This window comes from Manis pentadactyla, chromosome Y, assembly GCF_030020395.1.
Source record: "Manis pentadactyla isolate mManPen7 chromosome Y, mManPen7.hap1, whole genome shotgun sequence".
Classification (NCBI taxonomy): Eukaryota; Metazoa; Chordata; class Mammalia; order Pholidota; family Manidae; genus Manis; species Manis pentadactyla.
The window spans coordinates 31,480,265-31,497,123 of NC_080039.1; the positions used below are offsets into that span (position 1 = coordinate 31,480,265).

A 16,859-nucleotide genomic window follows, 5' to 3' on the forward strand; every position below is an offset into this window, starting at 1 on the left:
AATTTACTGAGGCTCTTTTTGTGGCCTAGTATGTGGTCTATTCTGGAGAATGTTCCATGTGCACTTGAGAATAATGTGTATCCTGTTGCTTTTGGGTGTAGAGTTCTATAGATGTCTATTAGGTCCATCTGTTCTAGTGTGTTGTTCAGTGCCTCTGTGTCCTTACTTATTTTCTGTATGGTGGTTCTGTCCTTTGGAGTGAGTGGTGTGTTAAAGTCTCCCAAAATAAATGCTTTGCATTCTACTTCCTCCTTTAATTCTGCTAGTATTTGTTTCACATATATTGGTGCTCCTGTATTGGGTGCATATATATTTATAATGGTTATATCCTCTTGTTGTACTGAGCCCTTTATCATTATGTAATGTCCTTCTTTATCTCTTGTTTCTTTCTTTATTTTGAAGTCTATTTTGTGTGATACTAGTATTGTAACACCTGCTTTTTTCTCTCTGTTGTTTGCATGAAATATCTTTTTCAATCCCTTGTCTTTTAATCTGTGCATGTCTTTGGGTTTGAGCTGAGTCTCTTGTAAGCAGCATATAGATGGGTCTTGTTTTTTATCCATTCTATTACTCTGTGTCTTTTGATTTGTGCATTCAGTCCATTTACATTTACGGTGACTATTGAAAGATATCTACTTATTGCCATTACAGGCTTTAAATTCGTGGTTACCAAAGGTTCAAGGTTAGCTTGTTTACTACCTTAACGTCTAACTCTACTCGCTTATTGAGCTATCATAAACACAGTCTGATGATTATTTCTCTCCCTTCTTATTCCTCCTCCTCCATTCTTCATATGTTGGGTGTTTTGTTCTGTGCTCTTTTTAGGAGTGCTCCCATCTAGAGCAGTCCCTCTAAGATACCCTTTAGAGGTGGTTTGTGGGAGGTAAATTCCCTCAACTTTTGTTTGCTGGAAATTGTTTAACCCTTTCTTCTTATTTAAATGATAATCGTGCTGGATACAGTATCCTTGGTTCGAGGCCCTTCTGTTTCATTGCATTAAGTATATCATGCCATTCTCTTCTGGCCTGTAGGGTTTCTGTTGAGAAGTCTGATGATAGCCTGATGGGTTTTCCTTTGTAGGTGACCTTTTTTACTCTCAGGCTGCCTTTAATACTCTGCCCTTGTCCTTGATCTTTGCCGTTTTAATTATTATGTGTCTTGATGTTTGAGTCCCATCTCTTGGGAGTTGTGTGTGCTTCCATAGTCTGAGCAACTTTTTCCTTCCCCACGTTGGGGAAATTCTCAGCAGTTATTTCTTCAAAGACACTTTCTATCCCTTTTCTCTTTCTTCTTCTTCTGGTACCCCTATAATGCAGTTATTGTTCCTTTTGGATTGGTCACATAGTTCTCTTAATATTGTTTCATCCCTGGAGATCCTTTTACCTCTTTCTGTGTCAGCTTCTATGCATTCCTGTTCTCTGGTTTCTATTCCATCAATGCCTCTTGCATCTTATCCATTCTGCTTATAAATCCTTACAGAGTTTGTTTCACTTCTGTAATCTCCCTACGGACGTCATCCCTTAGCTCTTGCATATTTCACTGCAGCTCTGTCAGCATGTTTTTGATTTTTATTTTGAATTGTTTTTCAGGGAGACTGTTTAGGTCTGTCTCTGCAGATCCTCTCAGGTGTTGTCTTAACTATCTTGGACTTGACTAAACTTTTGCTTTTTCATGGTGATAGTAGTGGCTGTAAGCAAGTTGTGGGTGTGTCAGCTGGGAGAAGAAAGTCCTTTCCTGCTTGCTGTATGCCTTGCCCTTCTCCGCTGCCTGTGTCGGTTACCTGCACTCCTGGAGCAGCCACTGGGTTAATCTCCTAGGCTGCTGTGGGCAGGGTCTCCGTCAGTGCAGCATGGAGCCCTGCGGGGAGTGGAGGTATGCCAGGTGTGCTCCTCTGTGATAGCGGTGCCCCTGCTGGCAGCTTTGTGCCAGCAGCAGCCATTGGGTCTTGCCTGGGCAGCTGTGCGATGGGATGGGGTTCCGGTTGGCTGCTGGGAGCGCACTTGCTCCCTCTGGCACCATTGCAGGTGCACGCGGGACTCTCGTGTGTGGACCTCTCCTGGACTCCTCTGGCTCACTGCCACCGGTGTACACGTGCTGCACCCGGGGTGTTAATTCGCCACCACTGTGGGATCGGTCCCCTCTGGCGCCGTTGGTGCATACGATCTACTCCCGGTTCTTTCCGGCACTGGTGCCCCCGTCATGCGCTGCCACTTTCCCGCCACCGGGCCTGTCTGTTGGGGTCTGCGCTGGTTGGAGGAATGACTGGCAGGCTGCTTAGTGTCATGAGAGGCTTCAGAGCTGCGCTGCCCCCCCGGGGTTTAGGGCGCCTAAGGTTCCTCGGGATTCCCAGCTGCTGGCTAAGTGTGCCGGAATGACTTCGTCCAGCTATGGGGTCCCTGTCTCTCTAAGACTTGCAGAAAGCACTCGCTTTTCTTTTGTCTCAGGGGCTCTGGTTGCAGGGACCTGCCCACAGGTTTGCTTTTCCGTTTATCTAATATCCAGCACCCCATGCACCTTGTGTCTGTTCTGGATGCGGATTTCTAGAGCTGGTTGTTTAGCAGTCCTGGGCTTTCACTCCCTCCCCTTCCGACTGCTTTCTTCCTGCTGGGTTCTGGGGTCGGGGAGCTTTCAGGTCCCACCTGGCCGCGGCTTGTATCTTACCCCTTCGTGTGATGTTGAGTTCTTGCAGATGTAGATGTATCCTGGCTGTTGTACTGCATCCACTGGTGTCTCTTTTAGGAATAGTTGTATTTATTGTATTTTCATAAATGTATATGTTTTGGGGAGGAGATTTCCTCTGAATGACTCATGCCACCATCTTCCCGTGATCAGATGGTATCCTTCTTGGTAAGTATTTGAGTACCAGTTTCTGGTTCTTTTTAGTACTTAGAGTAGATTTGCTCAGTTAAATGGTAATTATATGTTTAAGTCTTGAGGAACGAACTGTTTTCTGTGTTTATTTGTTTTAATAGAGTTTTAGATGTGTCATTTTAGTCAGGTTGTTTACATCTTCTGTATCTTCAATTTTTTGCTTTTCTTCTCTCAGATAGTGTGGTTGGAATGTTGAAATCTCTTAACTTTAATTGTTGAATTGTTGAATTTTATTTTTGGTTTTGTTAGGTGTGGCCCTTATATGTTTTAGACTCTGTTTCATTTACATTCAAAACAGGTATATTTTTCTGATTGTCCCATCATCATGAATAGTACTTTGTGTCTGTTACAACTCTCTTGTCTTACAGTTTCTTTATGTGGAATTAATTTGCTCTTGTATGATTTATTTGAATAGGTTTCCTTTTTCAGTCTTTTATTTGAACCAAGGTTACAGACAACCTGTAGTTGGATTTCCCACAAATGTAGGCTGGTGTCTGACTTTTGTTTGGAATGTGTAGACCATTCACATTTATTTTAACTTAATGATAAAATTGGAAATATGCTTCCACTTTCCTTCCCATATATCTCATTTTTTGGTATTAAATCCCTATTACTTTCTGTGTATAAGTTCCTTTGTTGGATGTTTTTAGCTATATCATTTTAATAATTCAAAACTGTAACTTAGTGCTTTTAGATCTTTGAAAATGTGTGATTGTGCCACTGGTTTTTGGCATCTTCATCTCTAAAACTCCAAAAAGCTCCCCCAGTTATTACTATTTTTAGAATTTTGGTATTGTTAATATAAAATCACATGAGCAACATTGTGGTTACTAGATTCTCCCTATTATCAAGTCTCCACTACATACCCCATTACAGTCACTGTCCATCAGCATAGTAAGATGCTTTAATAAGAGTCACTACTTGTCTTCTCTTTGCTATACTGCCTTCTCCATGCCCCACTGCTATGTTAATCGTAATGCCCTTTATTCCCCTTCTCCTTTCCTTCTCACCCACCCTCCTAAGTCTCTTTCACTTTGGTAACTGTTAGTCCATTCTTGGGTTCTGTGAGTCTTCTGCTGTTTTGTTCCTTCAGTTTTTGCTTTATTCTTAGGCTCCACAGATGTGTGAAATCACTTGGTACATGTCTCTCCACCTGGCTTATTTCACTGAGCATAGTACCCTCCAGCTCCATCCATGTTGTTGCAAATGGTAGGATTTGTTTTCTTCTTATGGCTGAATAATATTCCATTGTTTATATGTACCACATCTTCTTTATCCATTCATCTACTGATGGACACTTAGGTTGCTTCCATGTCTTGGCTATTGTAAATAGTGCTGCGATAAACATAGGGGTGCATCTGCCTTTTTCAAACTGGGCTGCTGCATTTTTAGGGTAAATTCCTAGAAGTGGAATTTCTGGGTCAAATGGTATGTCTATTTTGAGGTTTTGGAGGAACCTCCTTACTGCTTTCCACAATGGTTGAACTAATTTACATTCCCACCAGCAGTGTAGGAAGGTTCCCCTTTCTCTGTATCCTCTCCCACATTTGTTGTTCCTAGTCTTTCTATGTTGGCTATCCTAACTGGTGTGAGGTGATAATCTTATTGTTGTTTTAATTTGCATTTCCCTGATAATTAGTGATGTGGAACATCTTTTCATGTGCCTGTTAGCCATCTGAATTTCTTCTGTGGAGAAGTGTCTGTTCATATCCTCCACCCACTTTTTAATAGGGTTATTTGCTTTTTGGGTGTTGAGGTGTGTGTTTCTTTATATATTCTGGATGTTAACCCCTTGTCAGATATGTCATTTACAAATATATTTTCCCATACTGTAGGATGCCTTTTTTGTTCTGCTGATGGTGTCCTTTGGTGTACAGAAACTTTTTAGCATGATGTCCCGTTTGTTCATTTTTGCTTTTGTTTCCTTGCCTGAGGAGATGCTTTCAGGAAAATGTTGCCCATGTTTATATTCAAGAGATGTTTGCCTATGTTTTCTTCTAAGAGTTTTATGGTTTCATGACTCACATTCAGGTCTTTCATCCACTTCAAGTTTACTTTTGTGTATGGGGTTAGACAATAATCCAGTTTCATTCTCTTGCATATAGCTGTCCAGTTTTGCCAACACCAGTTGCTGAAGAGGCTATCTTTTCCCCATTGTATATCTATGGCTCCTTTATCATATATTAATTGACTATATATGCTTGGTTTTTTATCTGGGCTCTCTAGTCTGTTCCACTTGTCTGTGGGTCTGTTCTTGTGCCAGTACCAAATTGTTTTGATTACTGTAGCTTAGCAGTTGAGCTTGAAGTTGGAGATCCTAATGCCCCCTCCTTTATTCTTCCTTCTCAGTATTGCTTTGGCTATTCAGGGTCCTTTGTGGTTCCATGTGAATTTTAGAATTATTTTCACTAGTTCCTTCAAGAATACTGTTGGTATTTTGATAGCCATTACATTGAATCTGTAGATTGCTTTAGGCTGGATGGCCATGGCTATTTTGACAATATTAATTCTTCCTCTCTGTGAGCATGGAATATTTTTCCATTTATTGTATCTTCTTCAATTTCTCTCATGGGTGTCTTGCAGTTTTCAGAGATTAGGTCTTTTGAGCAGTAACTTTTTATTGTCCAGTCCCCTGTGACTGATAATTTCTATTGTCTTATATGTCACTGGATTTGTTTATTCTGGACATTTCTATAAATGGAATCATACAACATGTGGCTGTTTGTGACTGTCGTCTTTGACTTATTTAGCATAATGTTTTCAAGGTTCATACGTCTTGCAGCATGCATCAATACTTTATTCCTGTCTATAGCTGAATACTGTGCTGTTATATGGATGTATCACATTGTTTATTCATTTGTTAAAGGACATTGGATTATGTTCACTTTTTGCATAATATGAATAGTGCAGTGCTTTTTATGATTATTGTTTCTGTCTGAAGGAGACTTAAAATTTTTTTTCTTGTGTGGTGAGCCTGCTGTCAGTTATGAACCTTTTGAATATGTCATTCGACTCTCTTCTCACCATCAGTGTTTATGATGTGAGGTCAGCCAGTAATAAGATACTCCCTCAGCATAGTAACTCATTTTTCTATTGTTGCTTTCAAGATGTTCATTTTGTTTGATTGTCAACATTTTGCCTATATATTTTTCTTGGTGTGATTGTCTTTATTTTTAGCTCTATTTGAACTTTTTTATGAGCTCTTGGATCTGTAACTTAGATTGAAGAGTCAAAGTTGGGAAGTGTTCCATGGTAATTATTTCAAAAATTTTCCTGCCACTTTGTCTGGTTTCCTGGACTCCAGTTACATTTAGATGGTAGTATTTGACATTTCAGACTAATTAAAGGTTTATTAAAAATGTGCATATAATTTTTAAGGGTCAAATTCACTGTTCTTAAAATTAAAAAATTGTGCTATAGCTCAGTAATTTTAAGGAAATCTCTGTAATTATAAAACAGCAGTAGGTTTTGTATGGTGTTTTATAATCATGCAGCATGTAGAAATAAAAAAACTTTAATAAAAGAGTATCTTGAGATTTTGTATCCAAATTATAATTTCTGAGACTTAAGAATAGATTCAGACTTTTGATTATTTTCAGTGATCCTAACTTGGTACCTTGTGAATATTTAGATAAGACCATAATAGACTTGCTGGAGGCATAATACAGTCATCCCAGAATAACTTTATTTATGGTAGATCTTTAAATTTATTTTCCAGTATTTGTGTTCTGCTTTTAAATGTATTGAAAAAATATTTTGTGTGTGTTCTTCAGTGAAGGAGACTGTATTTCATAAGATAAGGAAAAAAATTAGGCATTTTATTGGGACTTTATCTTAAAACACTGTGATCAGAAGTGCAGTCGCATGCCCAAGTAGTCAAGTTGTGATGGGAAAGACCTCAAAAGACCAAAGAAAGACCTGGAGATGCCATATGAGACATTATTGGACCTTATATATAGGGAGTCCAGGAATGTCCAGCTGGAGGAGATTGCATATTGCTGTTGTGAACAGAGAGCAACTGCTTATATAGGTTGAGGAGATGGAGATGACATGTGCCAGAGGTGAAGGGACAGCAACTACATCTCTTACAAGAAGGGGTCATTCTTGGGCAACCAGCACCCCCCAGGAACAACACCTTGGTCAGAGGGTAAGCCAGTATTTAGTATATACCATATACTTGGCATACGACCTGAAGGAAGGGGACATGTGGATCCATGGCTGTTCTGGGACAAAAGGTGTGAGCGGGCAGTGCTTGTCTCCGAACACATTTTTCTCATGCCAACAGAATTTCCTGAAGAGGTGGGAGATTTTGATGATACCGAGAAATTATTTTTTCTTGTGGGAATATTTGACCTTTAGTACTTTTTCAAAGGATATTTGAAAAGAGTATTTCTGTACAAAGGAGTATTTCTAGTTTGTCAGTGTATGACTACAGTGTATGGTAGTCTAATAAAAGTAGCAGTTTTTTGCAAATTGAATCCTGTGTCTGTGGCAGAAGTGACTTATTGAATGCTTCATTTTCTTCAGTAATCTCACATAGTATATATATATACATTCTCTCAGAAAGGATGCACCTACTATTTTGCCTTTTCTTAATGCTTCTATTTTTTCTTTTCTAGGCTGTTCACTGCTATGAATCTTTAATCTTAAAAGCTGAAGGAAAAGTGGAGTCTGATTTCTTTTGTCAATTAGGTCACTTCAACCTCCTATTAGAAGATTATCCAAAAGGTAATGTTCTTCTCTTTTATAATTTTCCTTGATTTATGTTCATATCATATGCAGATGTAATTGCTTTTACTTTATATTATGGGCACTTGAACTACTCTTTTATGGTTTCTTCTGGTAAGCTCATAAAAACACAAGAAACGAGAAAGTAGTAGACGTGGAAGTGTGAAAAATTTATGTAATTCCTTGCAAGTATGTAATAAATTTGATTATTTCATAAACTCATAAAACATAAATGTGCATTGCTATTTTACTTGCCTTTGGGAAAACTGGTATTCTTCAAAACCTCCTCAGCAAGCAGTTCTCCAATTCTCAGTGGTGTTCTAAAATTTAACCCAGTTCTGACACTGTGTACTTCGAGAGAGCATTGATCCCACAGGTCCTATCTCTCTGCCCCAGTTCAGGTGCCAGTTGCAAATCCAGGTTGTCACTTGTGCTACTGATAAACCAGCTGTAAGACAGAGGGTAGTGGGTATACTCATACCTCTTTGGTGGTCAACATTTGTTAGGATGGCTCATAAAGCTAAGGGAAACAATTACGAATTGCATGACCAAAGTATTATCACATGCCCAAATGGTCTTGTTGTGATGGGAAAGCACTTAAAAGATCAAAGGAAAGACTCAGAGGCACCATATAACACTTACACTGAGTTTATTGGGATTCATACAGGTAGTCCAGGAGTTGCCAGCTGGAGGAGGCTGCACACTGCTATTGTGGACAGAGAGCAGACTGCTTGTGTAGGGTGAGAAAGATACAATGTGTGCCAGAGGTGAGGGGACAGAGACTATGTATTTTCGAAAAAGGGATCATTCTTGTGCAGCTGGCAGCCCCAGGAACAAAACCTTGGTCAGTGGGGTCTGCCTCCCAATAAGATATTTCCATAGATGAGGCAGGTCAGAATTTGGACAGACTATAATATACAGCCTCAGGCGATCAACATACACATACTTGGCATACTGCCCAAAGGAGATGGACTTGTGAACACTGTTGTTCTGGGACATAGAGTTATGAGCAGGCAGTGCTTGTCTATACACTTTTGTATTATAAAAAATGTTATATTTGGATGAACAGCCAAGTGAAGAATTACAAAAGGTGAGGTTTAGAACTGTCCTGAGCTTAGGGGCTGTTATCCCTGAGGGACTGGTGAACTCAGAAGGGTGCCTCATGACTGCAGGAAAAGACAGTGCAATCTAGACTCAGGAAATTGTAAGTGTATTAGAGGGCATGTGCCAGGAATGGAGAGAAAATACATTTATTATTATACTACAGGAATGGACATTTATTTTATTACCGATTGTCTTTAAAATTCTCCATTTTGGTTTGAAAATATTTGAAATCCTGTCTTTATTTTATTATACAGTAATACAGAGCATCTTCTCTAAATTTGGACCTTCATTTTTAAATGTTTTTTATTTTGGTATCATTAATATACAATTACACGAGCAACACTGTTTACTAGATTTCCCTGATTATCAAGCCCCCCCACATACCCCATTACAGTCACTGTTTGCCAGCATAGTAAGATGCTGTAGAATTGTGACTTGTCTTTTCTGTGTTATACTGCCCTCCCCGTGTCCCTCCTATCCCCACTTTATGTGTACTAATCATAATGCCCCTTGTTCCGATACCCCTTCTTTCCCACACATCCTCCCAAGTCCCTTTCCCTTTGGTAGCTTTTAGACCATTCTTTTTCTTTTTCTTTGTATCATCAATCTACAGTTACATGAGAAACATTCTGGGTACTAGACTTCCCCCATCACCCAGTCTCCCCCACATACCCCATTACAGTCACTGTCAGCGCAGTAGGATGCTATAGAAACACTACTTGTCTTCTCTGTGTTGTACAGCCTTCCCTATGCCCCCCCCTACATTATGTCTGCTAATCATAATGCCCCTTTTTTCCCCTTCTCCCTGCCTCTCTTCCACCCACCCTCCCCAGCCCCTTTCCTTTTTGAAGTGACATCCACCCTGTGAGATTCTTCCTTCTCAGGACTGCTTAGGCTATTCAGGTTCTGTATGAATTTTAGAATTATTTATTCCAGTTTGTTGAAGAATGCTGTTGATATTTTTAATTATATTTGTTTGTTTACTTATTTATTTATTTTGGTATCATTAATGTACAATTACACGAGCAACATTATGGTTACTAGACTCAACCTATTATCAAGTCCCCACCACACACCCCATTACAGTCACTGTCCATCTGCATAGTAAGATGCTGTAGAATCATTACTTGTCTTCTCTGTGTTACACTGCCTTCCCCATGTCTCCCCTTTAAATTATCTGTGCTAATGCTAATGCCCCTTTTCCCCCCTTTTCCCTCCCTTCCCACCCAACCTCACCAGTCCTTCAGCTACTCCACAGATGAGTGAAATCATTTGATACTTGTCTTTTTCCTCTGGATTATTTCACTGAACATAATACCCTCTAGCTACATCCTTGTTGTTGCAAGTGGTAGGATTGGTTTTCTTCTTATGGCTGAATAATATTCCATTGTGTATATATATACCACATATTTATTCATTCATCTACTGATGGACACTTAGTTTGCTTCCATTTCTTGGCTATTGCAAGTAGTGCTATGATAAATGTAGCAGTGCATATGTCTTTTTCAAACTGGGCTGCTGCATTCTTAGAGTAAATTCCTAGGAATGGAATTCCTGAGTCAAATGGTGTTTTTAGTTTTAGCTTTCTGAGGAACCTCCATACTGCTTTCCACAATGGTTGAACAAATGTACATTCCCACCAGCAGTATAGGACAGTTCCCCTTTCTCCAAATCCTCGCCAATGTTTGTTGTTATTTGTCTTTTCATGTTAGTCATCCTAACTGGTGTGAGGTGATCACTCATGGTGGTTTTAATTTGCAGTTCTATGAAGATTATTGATGTGCAGCATCTTATGTCGGCCATCTGAATTTCTTCTTTGGAAAAGTGTCTGTTTAGATCCTCTGTCCATTTTCTAATTGGCTTATTTGCTTTTTGTTTGTTGAGGTGCGTGAACTCTTTATATGATTTGGATGTCAACGCCTTATTGGATATGTCATTTATGAATATATTCTCCCAGACTGTAGGATGTCTTTTTGTTCTACTGATAGTATCCTTTGCTGTACAGAAATTTTTTAGTTTGATATAGTCCCACTTGTTCATTTTTGCTTTTGTTTCCCTTGCCTGGGGAGATATGTTCATGAAGAGGTTGCTCATGTTTATTTCCAAGAGATTAGAATTTTATCATTTCATGACTTACGTTCTGGTCTTTGGTCCATTTCGAGTTTACTTTTGAGTATGGGGTTAGACAATGATCCAGTTTCATTCTCTTACATGTTGCTGTCCAGTTTTGCCAACACCAGCTGTTGAAGAGGCTGTCTTTCCTCATTGTATATCATGTCTACTCTTTCGTGTATTAATTGACCATATATGTTAGTGTTATTATCTGGACTCTAAGTCTGTCGGTCTGTTTTTGTGCCAGTATTAAATTGTCTTTGTTACTGTGGCTTTGTAGTAGAACTTGAAGTTGGAAAGCAAGATCTCCTCTGCTTTATTCTTCCTTCTCAGGATTGCTTTGGCTATTCAGGGTCTTTTGTGGTTCCATACCTATTTTAATACTATTTGTTCCAGTTTGCTGAAGAATTTTGTCAGTATTTTGTTAGGGGTTGCATTGAATCTGTAGAATACTTTAGGCAGGATGGCCATTTTAACAATATTAATTCTTCCTAGGCAAGTGTGTGGGATGCATTTCCACTTGTTAATGACCTTTCATTTCTCTTAAGAGTGTCTTGTAGTTTTCAGGGTATAGGTCTTTCACTTTGGTTTGTTTTATTTCTAGGTATTTTATTCTTTTTGATGCTATTGTGAATGGAATTGTTTTCCTGATTTCTCTTGTGATAGTTCATCATTAGTATATTGGAAAGTAACAGATTTCTGTGTATTAATTTTGAATCCTGCAACTTTGCTGAATTCAGATATTTGTTCTAGTAGTTTTGGAGTTGAGTCTTTAGGGTTTTTTTATGTACAATATCATGTCATCTGCACATAGTGACAGTTTGACTTCTTTACTAATCTGAATGCTTTGTATTTTTTGTTTTGTCTGTCTGCCTTGGCTAGGACCTCCAGTACTATGTTGAATAACAGTGGGGAGAGTGGGCATCCCTGTCTTGTTCCTGATCTTAGGTGAAAAGCTTTCAGCTTCTCACTGTTAAGTATGATGTTGGCTGTGGGTTTGTCATATATGGCCTTTATTATGTTGAGGTACTTGCCCTTGGTACCCATTTTGTTGACAGTTTTATCATGAATGAATGTTGAATTTTGTCGAATGCTTTTTCAGCATCTATGAAGATGATCATGTGGTTTTTGTCCTTGTTTTTGTTTATGTGATGGATGATGATGATGTATTTTCGAGTGTTGTACCATCCTTGCATCCCTGAGATGAATCCCATCTAATCATGGTGTATGATTCTATTGATGTAGTTTTGAAATAGGTTTGTTAATATATTTTGCTGAGTACTTTTGCATCTATGTTCATCAGGGATATTGGTCTGTATTTTTCCTTTTTTGTGGTGTCTGCTTGCTTGGTTTTGGTATTAGAGTGATGCTGGCTTCATACAGTGCGTTTGGAAGTATTACCTTCTTGTCTATTTTTTGAAAAACTTTAAAGAGAATGTAAATTATGTGTGGTCTATATGTGATAAAATTCAGCGGTGAATCCATCTGGCTTGGGGGTTTTGTTCTTGGGTGGGTTTTTGATTACCAATTCAGTTTTGTTGCTGGTAATGGGTCTGTTAATGTTTTCTGTTTATTCCTTGGTCAGTCTTGAAAGGTTGTATTTTTCTAGGAAGTTGTCCATTTCTTCTAGATTTTCCAGCTTGTTAGCATATTGATTTTCATAGTATTCTCAAATAATTCTTTGTATTTCTGTGGGTCTGTTGTCATTTTTCCTTTCTCTTTTCTGATTCTGTTTATGTGCATAGATTCTCTTTTTCTCTTAATAAATCTGGCAAGGGGTTTATCTATTTTGTTTATTGTCTCAAAGAACCAGCTCTTGGTTTCATTGATTTTTTTCTATTGTTTTATTCTGCTCGATTTTATTTATTCTCTGATCTTTATTATATCCCTCCTTCTGCTGGCTCTGGCCTCATTTTGATCTTTTTCCTGTTTCAATAATTGTGACTTTAGACTATTCATTTGGTATTGTTCTTCCTTCTTTAAGTAGGCCTGGATTGGTATATACTTTCTTCTTAGACCTACCTTCACTGGATCCCACAGAGGTTGAGGCTTTGTGCTGTTGTCATTTGTCTCCATATATTGCTTGATCTCCATATTTTTTTAGCATCATTCATTTTTTGGATTTTCAAATTTTTTTTTTGAGAGGGCATCTCTCATATTTATTGATCAAATGGTTGTTAACAACAATAAAATTCTGTACAGGGGACTCAATGCACAATCATTAATCAACCCCAAGCCTAATTCTCAACAGTCTCCAATCTTCTGAAGCATAATGAACAAGTTCTTACATGGTGAACAAGTTCTTACATAGTGAATAAGTTCTTACATGGTGAACAGTACAAGGGCAGTCATATCACAGAAACTTTCGGTTTTGATCACGCATTATGAGCTATAAACAATCAGGTCAAATATGAATATTCGTTTGATTTTTATACTTGATTTATATGTGAATCCCACATTTCTCCCTTATTATTATTATTATTATTTTAATAAAATGCTGAAGTGGTAGGTAGACACAAGATAAAGGTAGAAAACATAATTTAGTGCTGTAAGAGGGTAAATGTAGATGATCAGGTCTGTGCCTATAGACTAAGTATTAATCCAAGCTAGACAAGGGCAACATAACATCCACGGATGCAGAAGATTTCTCTCAAAACGGGGCGTGAGGTTCTAAGCTTCACCTCTGTTGATCCCCAATTTCTCACCTGATGGCCCCCCTGTGACTGTGCCTGTCTTAGGTTGTTCCTTCCTTGAGGAATCTTACCCGTCTCTGGCTAACCAGTCACCTTCCGGGGCCATACAGGGAAATGTAAAGTTGGTAAGTGAGAGAGAAGCAATATTGTTTGAAAAGGTTAGCTTTTTACTTCTTTGCAGATTTATGCCCTGTGGCTTCTATGCCCAGCATATGTCTAGAGGTTTGATCTCTATATTAATTTGGTCATTGATTGATTGATTGCTTTTTTAGGGCATGTATTTAAGCCTCCATGTTCCTGTGAGCCTTGTTGTTTTGTACAATTTGTTTCTGGTTTTAAATCTTTGTGATCTGAGAATTTGATTGATAGAATTTCAATCTTTGAAGTTACTAAGGCTCTTTTTGTGGCCTAGTATGTGGCCTATTCTGGAGAATGTTCCATGTGCACTTGAGAAGAATGTGTACCTTGCTGCTTTTAGGTGTAGAGTTCTGTAGATGTCTATTAGGTCCATCTGTTCTTGTGCACTGTTCAGTGCCTCTGTGTCCTTACTTATTTTCTGTCTGGTTCATCTGTCCTTTGGAGTGAGTGGTGTACTCAAGTCTCCTGAAATGAATGCATTGCATTCTATTTTCTCCTTTAATTCTGTTAGCATTTGTTTAACATACATCACTGCTCCTGTGTTGGGTGCATATATATTTATAATGACTATATCGTCTTGTTGGACTGACCCCCTTTATCATTGTGTAATGTCCTTCTTTATTTCTAGTTACTTTCTTTGTTTTGAAGTCTATTTTGCCTGAGACAAGTACTGCAACACCTCCTTTTTTCTTCTTGTTTGCATGAAAATCTTTTTCTGTCCCTCTGCTTTTAGTCTGTGTATGTCTCTGGGTTTGAGGTGAGTCTCTTGTAAGCAGCATACAGATGCGTCTTGCTTTTTTCTCCATTCTATTACTCTGTGTCTTTTGATTGGTGCATTCAGTCCATTTACATTTAGGGTGTTTATTGATACATATGTCCTTATTACTACTGCAGGGTTTGGATTTGTGGTTACCAAAGGTTCAGAGGTTGCTTCTTTACTATGTAACCATCTAACTTAACTCCCATTGTGCTATTATAAACACAGTCTGATGATTCTTTATTTCTGTCCCTTCTTATTTCTCCTCCTCCTTTCTTTATATGTTAGTTGTTTTATTCTGTACTCTTTTGTGTTTCCTTTGACTGCTTTTATGAGTAGTTGATTTTATTTTTTGGTTTGGTTGGTTTGCTTTCTTTGTTGTGAATTTATTTTCTCTGGTGACATCTATTTAACCTTAGGAGTGCTTCTATCTAGAGCAATCCCTTTAAAATACCCTATAGAGGTGGTTTTTGGGAGGCAAATTCCCTCAACTTTTGCTTGTCTGGTAATTGTTTAATCCCTCCTTCATATTTAAATGATAATCATGCTGGTTACAGTATTCTTGGTTCAAGGCCCTTGTGTTTCATTGCATTAAATATATCATGCCATTCTCTTCTGTCCTGTAAGGTTTCTGTTGAGAAGTCTGATGATAGCCTGATGGGTCTTCCTTTGCTGGTGACCTTTTTTCTCTCTCTAGCTGTCTTTAATACTTTGTCCTTGTCTTTGATCTTTGCCATTTTAAGTATTATATGTCTTTGTGTTGTCCTCTTTAGGTCCCTTGTGTTGGCAGTTTTGTGGGCTTCCATATTCTGAGAGACAATTTCCTCCCCAAGTTTGGGGAAATTTTCAGCAATTATTTCTTCAAAGACACTTTTTATCCATTTTTCTCTGTCTTCTTCTTCTGGTACCCCTATAGTATGAATACTGTTTTGTTTGGATTGGTCACCCAGTTCTCTTGATATTCTTTCATTCCTGAAGATCCTTTTATCTCTCTCTGCCTCAGCTTCTCTGTGTTCCTGTTGTCTGATTCCAATTTCAGTAATGTCCTCTTGCACCTCATCCAGTCTGCTCTTAAGTCCCTCCAGAGATTGTTTTATTTCTGTATTCTCCCTCCCAACTTGATTCTTTAGGTCTTGCATATTTCTCTGCAAGTCTATAAGCTTGGTTATGACCTTTATTTTGAATTCTTTTTCAGGAAGATTAGTTAAATCTATCTCCGCAGGCCCTCTCTCAAGTATTGTCTGGGTAATCTGGACTGGACCAAATTCTTCTGCCTTTTCATGGTGATAAAGGTACCTGTAGGTAGGTTGTGTGTCAGGTGGGAGAACAAAGTCCTTTCCTGCTTGCTGGTTGCCTTTCCCTTCTTTGATGCCTGTGTCAGTTATCCACAGACCTGGAGTAGCCTCCAGATTAATCCCCTGAGCTGCCATGTGTGGGGTATCCCCAGGCCTTGCGCGGAGTGGTATGTGCACCCGGTGTGGTTTCCTGTTCCCCTTCGTGCCTTACCCCAGTTTCTCCTTCCTACACCAGGCAGCTTTGCACTGGTGGTGGCCTATGTGGCTGTCTCAGGCGGCTGCATGCTGGGAGGAGATTCTGGTTAGTTGCTGTGCATGGTATCGGTCTCTGGCTGCTCCAGTGCTACAGACGTGCATGGCCACTCAGACTGCTTGGCCCCTGTGTCCTGTGCTGCCCAGGGGAATGACTGGCAGGCCCCTTATTGCCATGAGGGGCTTCATGGGTGCACTGTGATCCAGGAGTTTAGGGCATCTAAAGTTCCCTGGGATTCCCAACTGCTCGGGTGTGTGTGCTGGGATGCTTCCATCTAGCTGTGAGGCTCCTGTCCCTGTAAGGCTTTCAAAAAGCACTTGCTTTTAGGGGAGCCTATTGTGGGGATCCGCTTGCAGATTTTACTTTTCTGTTTACCTAGTATCCATCACACCATGCAATGTGTGTCTGTGCTCCTGGTGCGGATGACTAGCACTGGTTATTTAGTAGTCCTGGACCTCCACTCCGTCTCCACTCTGACTCCTCTCCTCCTGCCTGTGAGCTGGGGTTGGGGGAGTGCTCAGGTCCCTCCGGTCCATGGCTTGTATCTTACCCCCTTCATGAGGTGCTGAATTCTCACAGATGTAGATGTAGTGTGGCTGTTCTACTATATCCACTGTTGTGTCTTTTAGGAATAATTGTTATTTGTTGTATTTTCCAAAATATATGTGGTTTTGGGAGGAGATTTCTGCTGCCATACTCATTCCGCCATCTTGGCTCCTCCTCCTGAATGATTGTTTTTGTTTTGTTTTGTTTTATGGTAGTGTGAAAAGTGATGCACATTCAGTAGAAAGTATAATTTGAAATTTCAGTTTTGATCTTTTCCTTTGCGGCAGTGTGTGGTATAATACTCTGTTGTGGTGGTGGTGCACAGTGACAGCAAACTGCTGCTTCCTTTCGACAGTAATCAT

At 39.3% G+C, this 16,859-nt stretch overlaps 1 protein-coding gene across 9 annotated transcripts in view; it reads left to right on the forward strand.

Annotated features, from left to right (window-relative positions):
• The window catches only part of LOC130682144 (lysine-specific demethylase 6A-like), a 238,338-nt gene that overhangs the window by 10,921 nt on the left and 210,558 nt on the right, over positions 1–16,859 (forward strand). For all 9 annotated transcript variants that reach the window (XR_008995425.1, XM_057496299.1, XM_057496292.1 and 6 more), the window contains exon 3: positions 7,491–7,599. Coding sequence is in view for 8 of the 9 variants with exons in the window: in XM_057496299.1 (XP_057352282.1) it covers positions 7,491–7,599 (109 nt within the window). In the remaining variant the exon portion in view is untranslated. The remainder of the gene's footprint in view (positions 1–7,490; positions 7,600–16,859) is intronic.